The sequence below is a fragment of the Lactuca sativa genome, chromosome 5, assembly GCF_002870075.4.
Source record: "Lactuca sativa cultivar Salinas chromosome 5, Lsat_Salinas_v11, whole genome shotgun sequence".
Classification (NCBI taxonomy): Eukaryota; Viridiplantae; Streptophyta; class Magnoliopsida; order Asterales; family Asteraceae; genus Lactuca; species Lactuca sativa.
In genome coordinates, this window is record NC_056627.2 from 40,528,292 (window position 1) to 40,547,541 (window position 19,250).

Here is a 19,250-nt window from a genome sequence, read left to right on the forward strand (position 1 = left end):
TTGACGGAAGTGTGAACTATGTTGACATGGTGGATATAGACACGTTTTCAGTTCATGAGTTGGATGCTATCATGAAAGGGTTCAGGTACGGTGTTCCTCCTGTGATTTACTATCACTTCCTTGTGCCTGGTGGAGACTTCCACTTTGGTCTTAAACCCTTAGGCAATGATGATGATTTACGAACTTTTGCCCAATATGTGTGTGATCACAAAATCATGAGGGTATATACTGAACATGGTGAGACAAAGTTACTTACCTACTTTATGAATCCTAAACCTGTTAAGAAGGTAACTATTGTACAAATGGATGAAATAGATGAAAATGATGACAATGAAAACCACACAGCTGAGGTACAAGAATTTCCAAGCCCACCTAGATCATCCCCTGTTGAGGTTGAGGTACAACCATTACATGTCGAGGTTCATGATAGACAAAAAGAGCTTATTGCCAATGACTTTATGGAGGCAGCTATAGAATTTGATATTGGTTTGTATCAAAAGATGTTACAATCAAATGCAGATGTTCATGAACATGTACAAGTAGAAGTGGAAGAACATGTTCAAGATGAAGTAGAAGAACATGCACAAGTAGAAGTAGAAAAAAATGTACAATATGAAGTGGAACTGGATCATGGACATGAGGCTGCCATGGAAGACAACTTGGATAATTACATGGATAATTACATAGACAACAACATGGATGATTACATGGAGACTGAAATGGAGCATGACAATGGGAGCAAATCTGATGGAGAAGATGGGAGCATATCTGATAGGGGAGAGGGTAGTCACTGTGATGAGGAAAATGACAGTGAGGATAGTGAGGATAGTGATTGGGTGGATGAGGAGAATATCATTCCTGAAGTTGAAGTGGATATGAGGGATTTCCACATGAGCATTGACACTGAAGCAGAGTTTTTTGAGAAAAGACTAAGGAATAGCATGGAGAAAGATAGAAATCAGGAGCATGAAGATATGGAGTTGGATGTTATTGACAATGATGAATGGGATTCAACAGATGATGATTCTGAGATGGGCAAGAAGAGAAGACAAGTTATTAAAGAATTAGGTAAGGAAAAAAGGTGTTCTTTAGGAGAAGTTCATAAACCAACATTTCGTATAGGACAAAAATATAAAAGTAAAAAAGAGTTGAAAGACAAAATTGCCCATCATGCCTTGGAAACCAGGAAGAATCTTTTTATTAAGAAAAATGATAAACTTAGGTTGCGGGCCACATGCAAAGGAAAAGTAGTATTCAATGAGGGGCAAGTGGATGGACCTACCACTGGGAAGAAAAGTAAAGGCAAAAGTAAAAAGACAAAGACAAGTACTGAACTGTCTTGTCAGTGGGTTTTACAAGCATCTAGGAAAAGTGAGGAAGAAAGTTGGTGTGTGAAAACCTACCAACCTGAGCATTCATGTCTCAATACAAGAAAGGTAAGAACGGCCACAGCAAACTTCATCTCTAAACAGATTATGGATCTAGTGGAATCTAACCCAACTGTGCCAATCAAAGCTGTACAAGAACTACTTCAGAAAAGATATCAGGTGAGCTTCTCCAAAGACAAGGTATTTAGGGCTATAGCAGATGCCAAAAAACATGTGATGGGAGACTACACAAAACAATATGATGTGCTGAGAGATTACATATTAGAGTTGCAGTCCACAAATCCTAACACAACTGTGAAACTGGAACTGGTTCCAGAACCAAATCTTGTAAATGCAACTTCAAGATGTTTTCAGAGAATTTATATTTGCTTGGGTGGAATGAAAAAGGGGTTCAAAGCATGCTTAAGGGATTTTATTGGTTTAGATGGGGCCTTCATGAAAGGAGCTTACCCAGGGCAGATCTTGACTGCAGTTGGCTTAGATTCTAACAATGGTATATACCCATTGGCATACGCCATTGTTGAGTCTGAGAGCACACAAAGTTGGAAATGGTTTCTAGAGTACCTGGGAGATGATTTGGACCTGTCACAACTTTCAAACTTCACTTTCATAAGTGATAGACAAAAGGTAATATATTTCCTTGATGTATTTTAGTTTTCTTATTACACTTGTATTATACTAACCACAGTTTAATGACTTTGTAGGGCTTAATTCCAGCCATTGCACAGTTGTTCCCGGTTGCTGAACACAGATTCTGTCTTAGACATATCTATGAAAACATGAGGAAGAGATGGAGAACTACTGAGTACAAAGAAAAGTTATGGAACTGTGCCAAAGCCACAACAGTACAAGAATTCAATCGTTTGATGAAAGAGTTTAGTGAATATGACATAGAAGCTTATGAATGGTTGAAGAAGATCCCACCACAACATTGGGCTAGAAGCCATTTCACAGGTAGACAACTCTCAATTCAGTGCTAAGTTACACAAATTTGTTGTATGCTGTTCTAAATTACAATTATCTTGCAGGTAGACCAATCACAGACATGCTTTTAAATAACCTATGTGAAGTGTTTAACAGTAAACTGATAGAAGGTAGGGATAAACCAATAATCACATGCTTAGAGTACATTCGGGAGTACATGATGAAGAGGATTTGCAATGTGATAAAGGTTCAATAGAAGTGTGCAGGTCCATTGACTCCAACAGCAACAAAGATCATGGAAACAAACACAACAAATGCTTCTAACTACATAGCCAGGTGGAATTCCTCAGACAAGTATGAAGTACAAGGACCATGGCAAGATCAACATGTTGTTGACATGGGCCAAAGGGTATGCAGCTGTAGGAAATGGGAATTAACAGGAATTCCTTGTAGGCATGTGATTGCAGTCTTATTTGATAAAGCTGACAATGGTGAGGATGTGGGTGAACTTTACACTTATGTACACAAGGTGCATTGGCTTGAAACCTAGAAAGAGGCTTATTCCTACAAGGTAGAACCAATCAAAGGTCGTATCATGTGGCCTGTTAGTGATTGTCCAATAAAGATCAGCCCTCCTCCACATCGTGATCAGCCTGGTAGGCCCAAGAAGAAGAGGCAAAGATCCATGGAGGAAAAATCTCAAAGTCAGAGCCAAACTCAAAGTCAAAGTCAAACAATTGGTGCTAGTGGTATAGATGGTCATGGTCCAGGGGGCAGTGGAAAACTCACAAGGAAGTTCATTACTGTCACTTGTAGCAAGTGTAAAAACAAGGGACATAATGCAAGAACATGTAAGGGGCAATGAGGAAATTGATGTGTTGTCTTGTTGGATTAAGATGATGTAATGTGTTACTTTTGGGAACCATTGTGTTGTTCTTTTGGGTGTCTGTTTAATGGTTTTGATTTTTTTGGACAACTTTACCCTCCGTTTAGAATGATGTTTTTTTTGGTCATGTAACAAGAATTTGGTATGTGCAAACAATGGTTATTAACTTTGGATGTTCTTTTGTTTATGCATCATTGTCCTTTACTTTTTAGCATCTTTATGTTACTATTAGGTTATGTTAAGCATTAACACTTTGTCCCATCACTGCTATGTCTAGTAGAACCAAAATATTTGGATGTTTGAAACAAATAACTTCATTACCCACTAACCATAACAATGCATTCATTTGCATGTCCAAAAGAGTACATTCACAAACATAGCAATTTTCCCAAATCTACCACAAAATAAACCACTAAAACATGGAAGAACTACTTCATCAGAAAAAAAACAAACCCAAAAAAAACCCAGCTACATATCAGGTACAACTTTAGTTTTGATTTTTCTTCCTTTATTTTTCCAATATCATACTTGAACATTTGATTTTCTTCCTTCAATTTTCCAACTTCAGTCTTTAGCTTGTTGATTGATCTCAGCAACCCAGGTATTATTGATTTTGATCGTTCACACATTTGAGGGTCGATCCATCCCACAAACCCACATGTCGAATCCTAGCAAAATATAAGAAGGAATTGAGGGATCAGTGAAAAATCTTCATAACCAACCACATGAATACTAACCTCTTTAGGGCATCCCCAAAAACGTCGACCAGGGTTCTTATCAGTCCAAGCCGTTCGCACTATCGCCATTTGACCACAAAAACACCTCACCATTGTTGATTTTGAGTTTGGAAGACACGATTTTGATTTTAGCAAGAGGAGATATCGATTTAGGGAAAAGATGAAACACATGTTCGATCTATTAATAAGGAGAGTAGACGTTAGGGGGGTTTAATTTAATAAGATATCAAAGGAATGAGCGTGAATTGACAAAAATACCCTCACACAGACGGAGGGGGTAGACGGCTGTTAAGCCTTTGGACCAATTCCACAACAAATCAAAGCTTTTGGACCACCAGTACAACCCCAAAACTTTTTGGACCAAACATCCAATTTTTGACATACCACAGGGACCAAACTTGCAATTTTGTCTTTATATTAAATAATTAAACATGTAAGATGGTTAGATGGATATATCAAATACAGTAGATTAATCGGAATGGTTATAAGGATGGATTGATGGGATGAATAGATCCATCAAATGGATTTTTTTATATATACGAATCAATTTAACATTTTAGATGGATTGATATGATGGAAATATGGGTTAGATGTACACAAGGATTGATCGTTTAGATCGAATGAATGTATGGACTACATGGACGATTGATCAATTAGATCCTAATCGATGGATATGTTGAATGGTGGGATTATTTATGAGGAAAAGAATGGAAAAGGTTTTTTTTTCTAAAAAATTACAAAAATACCTCCTAACGTTACAGAAATTTACAGAAGTTGTCGGTGTAAGGTTTAGAAAATTACATAAACAGTCACTGGAAGCAACTAAGAGTTAGAGAAATAGTGTCCTTATAAGAAATAGTTACATATATGGTCCATGTAAGAAGTAACTACAGAAATTAAATTACCCAACGATATTATAAAAACGGTCCCTGTATAACAACGATATAAAACAATTGATTAATCCTCAATCAAGCTTTACGAATACGATCACGCCACGAGCCTTGTTGCAATGACCTAACCTACATCAACAAACAAAACCAGCATCAAGAAATCAATCACAAACTTGATCAATCAAAAAGATTCACATTTCACATACCTGATCACTTATAAGACTTGTTGCAACAGGGGCAGTTTCGGGACTTTCTCTTGTAATATCATTTCCTTCTGCTTCACTGTCTGTATCCACAGGTGGTGCAAGCGATGAACTTCCAAAAATGGCCTCATCATGAGTAGCCTTTATCTTCTCCTCTCTTCTTGCCTTCATGATATCCAGAATTCAAACTCAAACACATTTGCAGAATCACAGTTCCCATTAATGGGAATGCTTGAAAAGAGAGAAGGTGTAGATTGGAAAATACCTCCACAGCAGAAAACCGAAATGTTTGACCAATGTGCTTCACTAAATCGACATCATCTTCTGCAGCTGAAAGATGCATATGATAGTATATGAGCATCATTGTGAAAGATATATTTAGGTGAATCATGAATGTTGATTAAATTTAACCTTCAATCTCCTCATCATCAAGTGGAGCATCTTTGTCAAAGTCAAACCTCTCCCATCCTGATCCCATGCCATTTGCTTCGTCTTGTTTGGCTGCAAATGATATAGCAGTTGGCAATTGGCATAATTCAGTAAGTAATAATCATCATACTCCATTACATTAGGTTTACCAGTTGCAGAAAGCTGGAGCTTCATCTTTGCTTTGACCCTTTCTGCTGGTGACTGCATGCAACACAAAATACATTCGTTAGCCTGTGACTTCATTGGTAAAGAATCTGAAATCATAAGTTTGATCCTGCTTGAATTCGAATTGGAGTGAACAAATTCTAGTTTCGTGTTCCATCGGAATTTTGGCATTTGTTATGATAAATTGACGCAAAAGGATTTTGAGAAGGTTACCATTTTGTCATAGCCTTCAATCAATTTTGCATAATCAACTCTACCGGTTTTCTCCTTTCTAGCATTCCTGTCATCATCATCAGCTCTGCTCTTTTCCGATCTCCGATGCCGGGGAGACAAGCTTCTACTCCTCCTCCGGCTTCCCTTACCTCTATCCCTATACCGATCCTTTTCTTCCTTCCTATCTCTATCTCTACTACTCGACCTATGCCTACGCCGATTCCTCGAACGCTCATCACCATCTCTGCTTCTACTTCTACTTCTCCGACGTCTCGAAGAATGTTTATCACTTTCTCTATCTCGAAAATGATGATCGTCTGAAACCCTAGACGAAGAAGACGAATTAGGTTTTTTCTTGAGCTTGTTTTGGATAGATTCGATTTGAGCTTGTTTCTGATCAGAAGACTTAGAAGGACTCGAAGCTCTGACGAAACTGCTGAGGAACGACGAAGAAGATGGAAGAGCCGAGCCTCTGGCGGGTACTGCGTCGCTATGGTTGCTGTTACCGGTGACATCGGGTGAAGAAGAGGAAAATCCAAGCCCTTGTTTGAATCTGGCGGCCCCACCGCCTTTGCGAGTAAGCTCATCGTAGTATGCTGCGGCTTTTTCTTCCTCCATTGATATTGATTGATCTCCAATGGCGATGAAGCTTGGACAAAGAAATGCACTGGGGGATTAAACTGTAAATTGATATGACTTTTAGGTCCCTATAAGTTCAATTTATACCAAATTGAACCTCTAAGAAATTAGAAGTAGGGTTGAAAATAGTAAATTGTTTTAGGCTAAGTTCGACCTAAACTTGATAATTGGATGAATCGACTTATAGTTATAGGACTATAATAATTTAAAAATAATTTTTGCAAAACAAGTTTTATTTGAAACTGAAAATATTCATAAAAGTTTGATACGTAAAATCATTTATAATATTCATAAAAGTTTGATACTCAAAAAACATTTATTAGAATTTATGTTGATATATTATGGTCAAACTACACTTCAATAAAGGAGAAGTCCAAAGCTATGTTAAGTGGTGCCTATTGTGGTATGAAGTTACTTATTCCTACTACAAAACAATATGAGATAGTGACGAAGGTAGGTTGCATTAGATAAAAACTAAATCTAAAAATCAAAGTCAATTTCATATCATGGTTGTCGATGATCGAGGCGATTAACAATCTTAGACACCTTATGGATAAACAAATATAAAGAGAATAGAGATCTACATGCATTGTTTAATGACTTCGAGAAAGGGTATGATTGTATACCATTGGATACGATTTGGAAGACCCTCTAAGCTCAAAATGTGACATGGTGATATATCAAGGCCATCTGCAATATTTATTGTGGTCTACAACATGTTTTTGAATTGTGGTTTGGGAAATGAAGCATTTCCCTATAGAATTTTGGCTTCATCAAAGATCGACTACTTAACCTTTACGCATTCATTTTCATCATAGACATGTTTTTTCTTCAAATTCAATGAGGGTTGCATGGTGCATGTTTTTGTTGATTAGATGGTTTTAATGGCAATGGTTGGGACTAAGATTAATGTTGAGTTAGATATTTGGAGGACAAAGCCGAAAAAAAAAGTTTACAAATCTTAATTAAGATTGAATATCAACGATGCAATATATATATATATATATATATATATATATATATATATATATATATATATATATATATGTGTGTGTGTGTGTGTGTGTGTGTGTGTTTTGAAGGGGAATAAGTATATATTAGTGAGTAAGTTCAACATCCAAATGATATTTTTAAGCACTTTGAGGTCAATGGCCCATAGGGTTGGCAATCTCAACTCAAACATGTTAATCCAATATGAATCTAACCTTAGGTTGAGTTGAGATTTTCAACCTAATTATGTAAACGGATCAACTCGTTCCGTTTAATTAAATGGATTGGGTTAGATTTTAAATTTCCGACTTGCTACAACCCGCCAAATTGTTTAATTTTTTAAAATATTTTTAAATTTTGCTTATTTTGTATTATTATTATTTAATTGATTATTGTATTTTGACTATTTATGGTTTCAAACAAAATGTGGGTTAGTAAACGTTATTGGAAGTGAGTTTGTAAAAGTGAAAATTAAGTTGCAAAAATTTTAGAAATTAAACATTCATAAAAAAACATTATGGTGGTAAATATTTTATTTGTGTTAATGAAGTGATAGCCGTTTTATGGTGGTAAATATTTTATTTGTGCTTAATGAAGTGATAGCCATAAGATTGTATTAGTTTCAAACTTGAACAATTATTGAAGTTTTTTAGTTTTTTTAAATTGCATTTGAATGATTATTTAATTATTAAGAGTTTTTTGGAATATTAAATGAGTCAATCCGTGTTTAGCCTATTTATTAAAAAAGTTGGTTGAGAAAACAATAAACATGCCAACCCAATTACCAAAAAGATTGGGTTGGGTTTTGAATTCACAACATGTTTACTTAAACATGTTGGTTACGGATAGATTTTTGATCCATTCAATTAAACATGTTAACCCGTTTAAAACCCAATCCAACCCAACTCATTATCATCCATAAAATTGGCCCATAAAGGAGGGTTGTTAATGAGGGTGTATGAAACACCTCTCGTACATCCTATTTGATATTATAATTTAAAATTATACGTATAAAATATTTTCATAAAAAGAAAATCATTTAAAAATCTATTTGTCGATAGAGGTCTCACACAGTAAAGTCTTAACATTTAAAAACATTTGAATTATCAAGACACGCGAGAATGTAACTATAACACCCTGTTTCAAATCATTATGTGATTCAGGGCCCGTGGACTGAAATTCGGATATGTGAAGGCTTTGGGGATCCAAGGAAAATGTTTGGACTTTAATGAAAGAGTTTTTTTGTAAGGACATATAGGCCCTTAAATCGTGTATTAGAACCAAGGGTGAAATGGGGAAATCTATGTGTCAGGCCACTTGTGAGTTTTATGTTCGACCGGTGGTGAGCCAAAAGTAATAAGATAAAATTGTAGAGCTTTTCGATACCTTTTTGTGGATATAAAGAACGCCACAAACGCAGTTGGAATGAAGAAGTTACGATTATTTGAAGTTGAGTTGGAATTTGGATTGGTTGTATGCAGGGCGTACATGGTATGTACGTAGGGAGTACCTCATTAAAAGAGCTGAGAACCCTCTTGAGTACGTTGGGCGTAGAAGGAAGTACGCAAGGCGTACTCACACATATCTAAAACCCTAATTTTTAATGTTTGAGCCCTATTTAGGATCCTTAACTTCAAGGAAACCTCTCCATACTCAGCCTCCACTTCTCCAAAGTATCATCTCGAAACCCTATCCCCATTTGTGAAGATTTTAAGCCCATTGAGTGTTTTTGGGTGTTAATAGTACATCTTAAAGAAGAAGAAGAAGTCTCTTATTAAGGATTTTGTGTTGATCAAGCTTGAAGATCGTGAACCACCATCTCCTATGGGAACCCCATGAAGTATAAAGTTTCAACCTTTATGATTCTCATGCATAGATATATTTTAGCTTAAGGTTTTGGCAAGTTTTGGTCCCATGGTATTGATTATTGTAAGTGAAAGCTACTCCAGAGCTTATGATAGCATTTCTTAATGTTTCTGAGGATTCTAGTGCATAAAATCGGACCTTGATGGTTGTAGTTCAACCATGCATGAGTTATTGTCCCCCTTGTGAAGTTATGAACCTAGGGTTTGGTTTTCGGCTTCTTTAAGCCATGAAAATGCATAAAGCCAAGAACTTTATGAGTTAGGATGTCATTTAGGTTTAGATCTAAGTGTTGGACAATTTATTTTAATGGTTTAAGAACTCAAAAAATGAAGTTTGGCGTTAGAGCGAATACGCCCAGCGTAACTTCAGGTACGCAACGTGTAACTCATGCCTTGCCTATTTTTTTGTGGAAGCTTGGTATACAATGCATAGTAAAGGAGTATACATGGCGTACTCCCAGAAGTTGGATTATGTTATTTTTGCTCTTTAGGCTTCGTTTGGTTGGGTCTAGAATGCGAAGGGTAAAATGGTCTGTTACATTTAGAAAAAGAGGGAATATGAATTGGACCCTTGAGTATGGGTTACTACAGTAACATCCATACAATTCAAAAAAAAAAATTTAACTTTTTAAACATCCTAAAAACCATTCATTGTTTACAAATTGTTTTCAAAATAGTTTATCATCAGAGTAATCCTAGAAATCATGACATAAAATACGAAGAGGTGCACAATCACGCCTTCGCCTGCCCGCGATCATCTGACGTACCTTAAACATAATCCAAAACTATAAGTCAAAGCTTAGCGAGTTCCCCCAAAATACCGATACATACAAAAAAAAATTGTCTGGTTACTTCCTTGTGAAGGCATGATTATGTTGTATGATGAGAAACGAGATCGTTAGCAACCATGGTCGTTTCTAGTCATATTCCATCTATTTATATATATATATATATATATATATATATATATATATATATATATATATATATATATATATACATATATATATATATATATATATATATATATATATATATATATATATAATTTGTCTTGTTGAACTCTTCTCAATGTTCCTACCAACATCCCTGAGATGTACTTATGGTAGGGGGTAGAAGTAGGTATTTTACAAGTGTTAGGTTTACTAAAATAAACTATGGGTGCCTAGGGCTTTCTTCGTGGTTAGGATGGGTAGCACCGTTACCCAACCCACTGGTACCACTTGCATGGATTTGAGTCATGTCGGCTATTACAGCGACCTGAAACACAGTAGTGTCGTACAGTGGAGGATTTGTTGACATGTCGTTGAGGGCACGCCTTATAGGTCTATGGGGAGGCACCCTTCTACTGTGAGTTTTTTTAAAGATGGAATGGTGGTAAGTCCTTAGTAGTGGTCCTAAGTCGAGTGTCGTTTGAACTAAGTTATCTTAGTTTTTTGTGTATCATGTTCCGACTTTTATAGTGTTTTGAAAACAATTCATAACAGAGGTCTATGACAATAGACTTATGAATTTTTAATAGTAACCACCCTCAAATGAAATTCCTTGACTTGATTCACTGTTACTAATTGCGATGAAAGAGGCAATAATCCCAACACATAGTGTGAGTGGTATAATTAATAACCCACTAGTTATGTTTGTTTATTAATTATTAGTGTGACGCATAAGGAGTTCGACCTCCTCACATGATTCGCGAATGGTCTCTTTTGCTCTCTGTCCTAATTATGGTTACCCTAGACTGGACCGAAATGCCTAAGCGGGCTCTCCAGTTTGTTTCTGATTGAGTAAGGTTGATCTCTCTAGTGCCTTTCTCTTCGTCCGATCTTTTAGTGAAATTCTCCTTGTTAACCCTCTTTTGGTTCTTCCCCGACTCCTCTGTTGGTTGTGGTAGTGGGGTTTCGATGTCTAGGTATGTCGTTTATACGTGAATTAGGGATGTATGAAGAATCTATGAGATTAACAAAACATTTATTATGTATTTTTATGGGGGTGATCCTTACTGTATCCTTCTATAATCACATAGTGTATACAGGTTATATATAACCAATATCAAATAGGTTTTCAGTTAAGTGATCCTACTCTAAGACCACAACCAAACAAGGAACATGAAGTAGAGCGAAAATCACAAATTCTAAGTCTATAAAATCTCAATTATATATAACCTTAACGTATACACTCCGAAATTATAGACCTACCAGGAAGGGTCTTTTAGTTTTCGCATAAGTTAGTTATAGTGCCTAAAATACTCCTATAGTATTTTAAACTTTATGTTTGGTTCTAGTGCTCCTTATTATATAGAGCTGGTAAGTTTTAGACTTATTGCAACACCACAATCTCTCCCAAACACATGTTGGTCGTATCTCGAATAAATATAGTTGATCAAGCTATATTTATCCCAGGTACGATTACATAACTGTCTAGGTTTGATTGTAGTGTCTAACCTCTAAACACTTCTGTTTTGTTCTTCTTGTAATACTTGTTCTAGTATGTATGCATGTTCGTATACTTCTCATAAAATACTTATGTTTTAAAAGTATACTTTTAGTCAGAGCACTTCGGCCCCTTTGTATTTATAGTTGCATATCTTCTTATGGGTTGATATACTGAGTTCACTATAAACAATGTTTTGATACCAATCTGTCACACTCCAAAACCGAGACGACGGAAATGTTCGGGGGCGGAGGACGTCATGTACAATATCATCACAAATGAATAATAGTAATCAAAGCAACAACAACCATTGTATTGAATATATAGTGTTTACATTATATTCGAAACATAGCTTGAATGAATCTAATGCATATAGTAAAAATTAAGACTGGAAGCTATCATGCTCCGTCTTCTTGAAAACCTACGCGTGTACCTGCCTACTGGTTTCCTGAGAATACAAGTAATTTTGAAAGTGTATCAACATTTAAGTTGGTGAGTTCATAAGCATTTGTTTAGAAAATAAGTTCCTTGTTCTTTGAAAATGTTCGCACTCTTCCATAAAATCTTGTATTTTTTTAGTAGAATGGAATGCAGTCTTAGTCCCTTGGGACCAAAATGTATAAATGTTATCGTATTCTTAAGTAGTAATATTACGTAGGTTTTTAATCTGTATAAAAACCATTTAGATGCATGATTCCCAAAACGAGAGTTGTGTTGTACTTGAAAATAATGCAATGTAGTTTTAAGATGATACAGCCATTATGCATGCATGCTCTCGGGTAAAAGTTACTCTAGCTATGTAAGTTTCTATATCATAAAATAGTGTACTCCTAGAAAGACCTATAGCTTTATTCTATACTCCCCCAGTATATATAAAGTTATATAAAAATTGAGATCGAATAAACCATCGGCTATAATGGGTCTGCCCTAAGCCCACAACCACACAAGGAACAGGATCTAAGGCGGACCCAACCATTTCTAAGTCGATCGCGTCTAAATTTTTATATCACCCTGCCGTATGCACATAGCAATTATGGATGGAATCTAACCATTCTAAACGATATGTAGTCTTAACTATCCTAAGACCGATAAGAGTGAATGTTTATTTTTGGAAATAGTATACTTCAGTAGTACATAATTAGAACTTCTTTTCTTTTTAAAGGTATTGTATGTTAAAGAAAAATCCAATATTTTCCTTATAGAATAAGTTGCCGTCTTAGAGCTCAAAGACCGAATTGTACAAGTATCTTCCATACTTATGATAGTAAGTACGGTTTTAAACAAATAAAACCCTTATGGATGCAGGAGTTCCCGTAAACTATATGTGTCATTGTTTCCCTATGTGAGTTATTATAACCGTGAAATTGACATAGTAAGCCTGTTACGATGTTCGTCAAGCGTCGGAATCTTTTGACATCTGTCACCCCAAACCTGCCGATTTAGCTATTGTATGCCACTTAGGGTGCGGGGTTGTCAGTCCTAATATAGATCTATACACAAGTATCGCGCTCTCCCTACAAGAGATTATGGTTATAATACAAGAATTTAAACAATACTCTCTGAGTACAAATGAAGTAGTATCTCGAAAATTTGATCCAACGAGTTTACGTGTATTGTAAATGAAAACCCTTTTTGAAATGTAAGAATCCCCATAAACTATATGTGTCGTTGTTTCCCTATGTGAGTAATTATAACCGTGCAATTGACATAGTAATCTTGTTACGACGTTCTTCAGGCGTCGGAATGTTTTGACATTTGTCACCCCAGACCTGCCGTTCTAGCTATTGTAACCCACTTAGGGTGCGGGGTTGTTAGTCCCAATAGAGATCTATACACAAGTATCACACTCTCCCTACAAGAGATTATGATTATAACACAAGACTTTAAACAGTATTGTATGAGTACAATCAAGTAGTGTCTCACAACCGGATTTAACGAGTTTACGTGTAGAGTGAGTGAAACTTTCCTTAATATGTTTGTAGTGTTAATGTGTTGGGTTTTGAGCATTCTAACACTCCTAAGTGTACATGCAACCCTAAATACCTTGGATCTATTTTTTCTCTATTATACATGCAAATATGAACTTTCCAAGGTATTCATCCTAACTAGCATAATAACATTGATTCATATGAATATCTCAAGTTAAAATTACATACCTCTTTGATGTAGAATGTCTTCATGAAGCTTGAGTGCCTAGTTCCCCAAGTGTGACACCTCAAATTGTTCACACAACACCAAATACACTTGGAATAACTTGAGAGAATATACACTTCATGAAAATCGGCTAGCCCTTTCACATATATTCTAGTGGCTGATTTTGTCCATAATAAGATGCTTATATAGTTAGTGACAACTAGGGTAAACCCTAATTGTCATGGCTTTCCATTTCCTTGGATCCATGGGTTCAAATATACCATGGAGCATCCATGGAGCATCTTATGGGTTTTAGCCCAACTTGACAATCCATGGACCATTAGCCCACACTACAAGAAAACGACCCTTTTACGATGCACAAAACACGACGCTCATTGATTTATGTTACGTAAGAGAGAGTGACATTAAAAAGTGTCATCTCTTCAAAAAAAATTAAGTATTTATGTCACGCATTATTGAGTGCCCTTAAAATTAGTGTCTAATGTAAAAAACATAAAAACACGGAGGGCACTTAATGTAAAATGTGCACCGTCTCAATAAATGTCGCATTATAATTTTAAAGAAAGGTGCGCGTCTTGGCACAATAATCGAGGTTACTAATAAAATATGTAACACTCACTATTCATCAGTCACTTCACTCTCTACGATCGATCGACTCTGAGACCTCGACTCGCCTCCCCTTGCAGACAACATCTCCTCCTCCGATGTTAGGTTACTTCTCCTCCGGCTGATTTTGCCTCGCCGACGACTGTGGGCTCAACTGACATCATTGGAGACTTCTCAAATTTACGTGCCCTAGGTCCGATTAAGGTGTTCCTGTTGAAACGATTTAGGCCAAGTGAACTTCCCGGTTGGCCAGAGAACCCTGTAACAGAAGAGAAAGAGCAGAAGAAAGTCGACACAAAGGGAAGAAGCGCCTGGTAGCCATGAATCTAATACTAAGCTGAACACATTCAAGGGTTTCTCACCTACTAAAGCTTCTCAAGTTGAACACAAGGTAAAATCTCAAGCTTCTCAAGTTATGTGTAATGTTTTTATCCCCTTCTTTCATCTTGCGAACATTTGCTCTACGTTTTATCCCAAACTTTTGCCTTGTCCTCAAGGTGAAGAAAGGATTTGCTAACCGTGTATGTATAATGTCAGTGGCCTAAGAAAAGAGACGAAAAATCCCTCAAAATTCTCTTTATCAAACTCCCCTGTGAGATGTTTCTCTTCAGGTTCTTCAAACTTTGGCTCTTCTTTGGTGCTTAAAACAAGAGTCTTCCCCTCAAGTTCTTTCAACTGTCCAACATCATCTCTAAGCAATCCACCGAGGTTAGTCTTGTTTACTTGGCCAGATTTATCTGTTTCGTTCATGTCAAGCTCTACATCCATAGCCTCAAGTTGCTCATTTGTTTCAACTGATTTCACCTTCCGTTTGTTGACATTCTTTTCTCTACTTCCAGTTTCATCAACAACTTTCTCATTCCTTAAGGCTCCATCCCAAGTAATAACATAGGGTTTCTCTTCTATAGTGTCACCCAAATCCTTCACTTCATCCATCAACAAATTAATTCTTACAAGCTCACTTGTTTCCCTCTTCATCAGTTGGGAATATTTCTTAGCAGTCAACCTTATGGATCTGCATGTGTTGTAAGTTGTGTGTAAAGTAGTACTCATCCTTGTTGCAGTGTCTTGGTGAGTTGATTTAGTCACCAAAGTCACAAAATCTTCACCCTCAATTTTGAGACTCAACCTTCCTCTAAATCCATTTAAAACAAGTGCCTGAGATATTTCTGTGAGTATGAGTTTCAGAGCATCACTATCCATTTTGGGGGAATCTGATGGGATCTAATTCCATCCATTTTGTCAACCAAATGTGTTTTCATTTCTGCCAATACCTTAGTTTCTTATTCTTTAGCCTTGAATTTTGTTATTGATACAATGTTGAGTCTTCTGCACCTTGATGATTCTCCAGCTGAAGTTCCTCAAAAGATTTGGCTGCCAATTAAGTAAAACAAGCCCCTCATGAAGCAAAAAAAAGTATTTATCTTTTTTGACATTTTTGCCCTTTTTTTAAGTAAAACAAGCCCCTCATAAACTATCAGCTTCATGAAGCATCACTGTCTAAGTTACAAATTATATATATTTATAATGTAGTTTTACGCTCCCATAATTGGTCATTTGACCATTTTGGTTAATTTTGACATTTTTGCCCTTTTTTTATCAAATCTTTCAATTTGACAATTTGGGTCTCCTTTTCAATTTATGGACTTCTTCACAAACTTCTCATATGTAAATAAATTTGGTTGAATTCTCTTAAACTAGAATTTCTAGTCATTTGAGCATTTTGGTCAATTTTGACAGTTTTGGTCATTTTCACCAAATCTGTCATTTTGACGTTTTGGCTTCCTTTTTAATTTATAAAGTTGAACATACTCTACACATATTTTATATTAGAAATAATTTTGACAGTTTTGGCTGCAGACCTACATATAGGAAAATAAATAAATAAATAAAAGACTGAAATACCAGAAAAGACCATTCTACCCCTGGCCAAAATGATAACAGACATGTCGAGGCCAAAAATTGGTTGCAGATGAAAATATATAAATAAATAAAATACTGAAATACCCCCTGGACCATTACGTTCCAGCACAACCAGACAAAAGTTCACCAAATTGCCATTTTTACCCTCTTTCTCCTATACTTGGATTGTTTGACTGATTGTTATAAAGTAGGTTAACTCTTGATTTTAAGTACTTTTTTTCCTTTATTGCTTTAATCTTGGAATTTAAGCTCATGCCCCTTTCAGTTTGCAGCATACCCTATATAATAGACTAAATGCCATATTTCATAAAAGTTAATGTCGTTTGGATTATTTTTAGTTTAACAAAAGAATTCATTTTGTTTCTGATTAACTACTCGCACTATGATTTTTTTTTTCAAAAAATGACCACAGATAAGTTGTTTCAAGTTAACCATAAAACTTTAAATTCAGTAAAAGCCACTTTGTTTTGCAGTTGGGGCATTGGCAGGTGCCAGTTTGTTTCTTATCATCCCATTCTAAATAATTCACACAATATGTATAAAATTCATAACACTAAATTACAAAATAAAGTAAAGTCAGGGGCTAACCGTGAAAGTATAATGTTAGTGGCCCAAGAAAAGAGATGAAAAATCCTTCAAACTTCTCTTTATCAAACTCCCCTATAAGATGTTTCTCTTCACGTCCTTCAAACTTTGGCTCTTCTTTGGTGCTTAAAAAAAACTAACCTAACAACCTTTAGTTTTTTTTTTTTCTTAAATCATAAAGATCTTAATTTTCTTTTAGTTTACTCGGTGCCACCATTTGGACCGATATCTCAGACATTGATTCAATCTGGTGAATATTCAAAATCTGTTGAGCAAGTTCTTCAGTAGAGTAATTACCATGATCTTAAAGCTGAGAGATAAGAACAATACGTTGTTTCGAATTTCCGAAGCTTGCACAAGATACACCGACCTTCTTCATCATTAATTGTCCACCTAATTAATTCTTGATCAATACTAATTAAATAATCTTATTAATATATTATAACTTATAATATATTAATAAAACTTAAGTGTTATTTCTCTCATTATAGTCAATCCAAATGCATGATGCCATGCAACCCAAATGGACCATGTCGGGTCGGGTCAAGTCTTACCAATTATAGTTATGGACTTAGACATTAATCCAACAATCTCCCACTTGGATAAGTCTAAAACTATTATTGCAAGTATGACTTCCAGAACCGACTGGCAATCGTAGCTCTCAAAAGCTTCTGTCGAACGCTGACCTTGTCGATGATCTCTGACCTTTGTCAATGACTTGTCTATTAGATAAGGGATCATATATTCCTCCATTCTAGATATCATATGGACTGAGACATGGATTATAATCATTCTCTCTGTCCATTTGTTGTTTCCTGATTTCTAATTTATGACGACCGACGAATTGAACAAATCAAATCAGTCCGGGCCTGGCCGAGCACTTACATTTGTCATCACCAAATCATCGAGTGGCCCACAGATATTGCTTTTATCCTGAAGGTAAAAGGAATGGATAAACTTCGACTCATATGGCTTGTTCTACTACTTTTTGATGTTGGATTAATGTCTAAGTCCATAACTATAATTGGTAAGACTTGACCCGACCCGACATGGTCCATTTGGGTTGCATGGCATCATGCATTTGGATAGACTAAAATGAGAGAAATAACACTTAAGGTTTGTTAATATATTATAAGTTCTAATATATTAATAAGGTTATTTAATCAGTATTGATCAAGAATTAATTTGGAATTAATTAAGTGATCAAAAGGAGACTAATTAAATATATGGGTTGATTATGTAAATCATTCATTCTTATATATGTGGGCTTGTGATCCAAGATTCCTTATGTTGGACTAAGTCCATGGGGTGACCCATGGATACTCCATGGAGGTTAAAATCCATGGAGCATAAGGAATGGGTAAAGTCATGAGTTACATGGTGTAACCCTAATAGCTACCATATAAAAGAATCTCATGGCTCAAGAAATCATGCACTATGTGTGAGTGTGAGGGATAGACGATTTCAAGGATTGTTAAAGTTTCTCTCAATTTATTCCAAGTATATTTGGTGTTGTGTGAACCATTTGAGGTGTCACACTTGGGGCACTAGGCACTCAAGCTTCATGAAGACTTTCTACATCAAAGAGGTATGTAATTCTAACTTGATATATATTCATATGAATCATATTATTATGCTAGTTAGGATGAATACCTTGGAAAGTTCATATTTGTATCTATAATAGAGAAAACATAGATCCAAGGTATTTAGGGTTGCATGTACACTTAGGAGTGTTAGAATGCTCAAAACCCAACAGTTGTATCAGAGCCTAGGCTTGTTTTCTTGTTATACTTGCAAAAGTAGCTGAAAAATCGAGTTTTGATGCTGTCTGCACAGCAGACTCGCCGAGTCTAAGGCAAAATGCATCCAACTCGCCGATTTGGTTCGTGCACTCGACGAGTTAGACCCCCTGACAACATATATTCGATTGTTTTGGCTGGAATTGGACTAAGAACATTACCCTAAGATGTTTTTGAACTTATAAACTTGTTTTTAATGTGGTAATGTTCATGCTAATCCAATTTCTAAGATAATTGTCATAATTTCAAGATTTGTATTAGTTTGTATGTTCATGCTAATTTATAGAAGACTGATGATTTGAATTATCTTGTTCTTATGAGGTTCTTAGATTAATAGGAAAATTGTGTGAAATAGTTGTTTTCAATCCATTTTAATCTAAGAGTTGATTCCAAAGTGTGTTTTTGTAGCTTGTCCTCAAGTTAT

The 19,250-nt window shown here is 35.8% G+C and overlaps 1 protein-coding gene across 2 annotated transcripts; it reads right to left on the reverse strand.

Moving 5' to 3' along the window:
• Positions 1–4,699: 4,699 nt before the first annotated feature.
• Positions 4,700–6,523, reverse strand: LOC111881487 (uncharacterized). 2 transcript variants are annotated; one of them, XM_042902405.2, is made up of 6 exons: positions 5,836–6,523; positions 5,607–5,658; positions 5,440–5,529; positions 5,294–5,358; positions 5,032–5,193; positions 4,700–4,949 (listed from the first exon to the last, which is right to left on the reverse strand). In XM_042902405.2, exons 1-6 carry the CDS (start codon positions 6,451–6,453, stop codon positions 4,923–4,925), a joined length of 1,014 nt encoding a protein of 337 aa, XP_042758339.1. In that variant the 5' UTR covers positions 6,454–6,523; the 3' UTR covers positions 4,700–4,922. The 2 variants fall into 2 exon arrangements, with proteins under 2 accessions (XP_042758339.1, XP_023733643.1); XM_023877875.2 differs by having other exon boundaries at positions 4,765–4,954; positions 5,836–6,520.
• Positions 6,524–19,250: the final 12,727 nt, after the last annotated feature.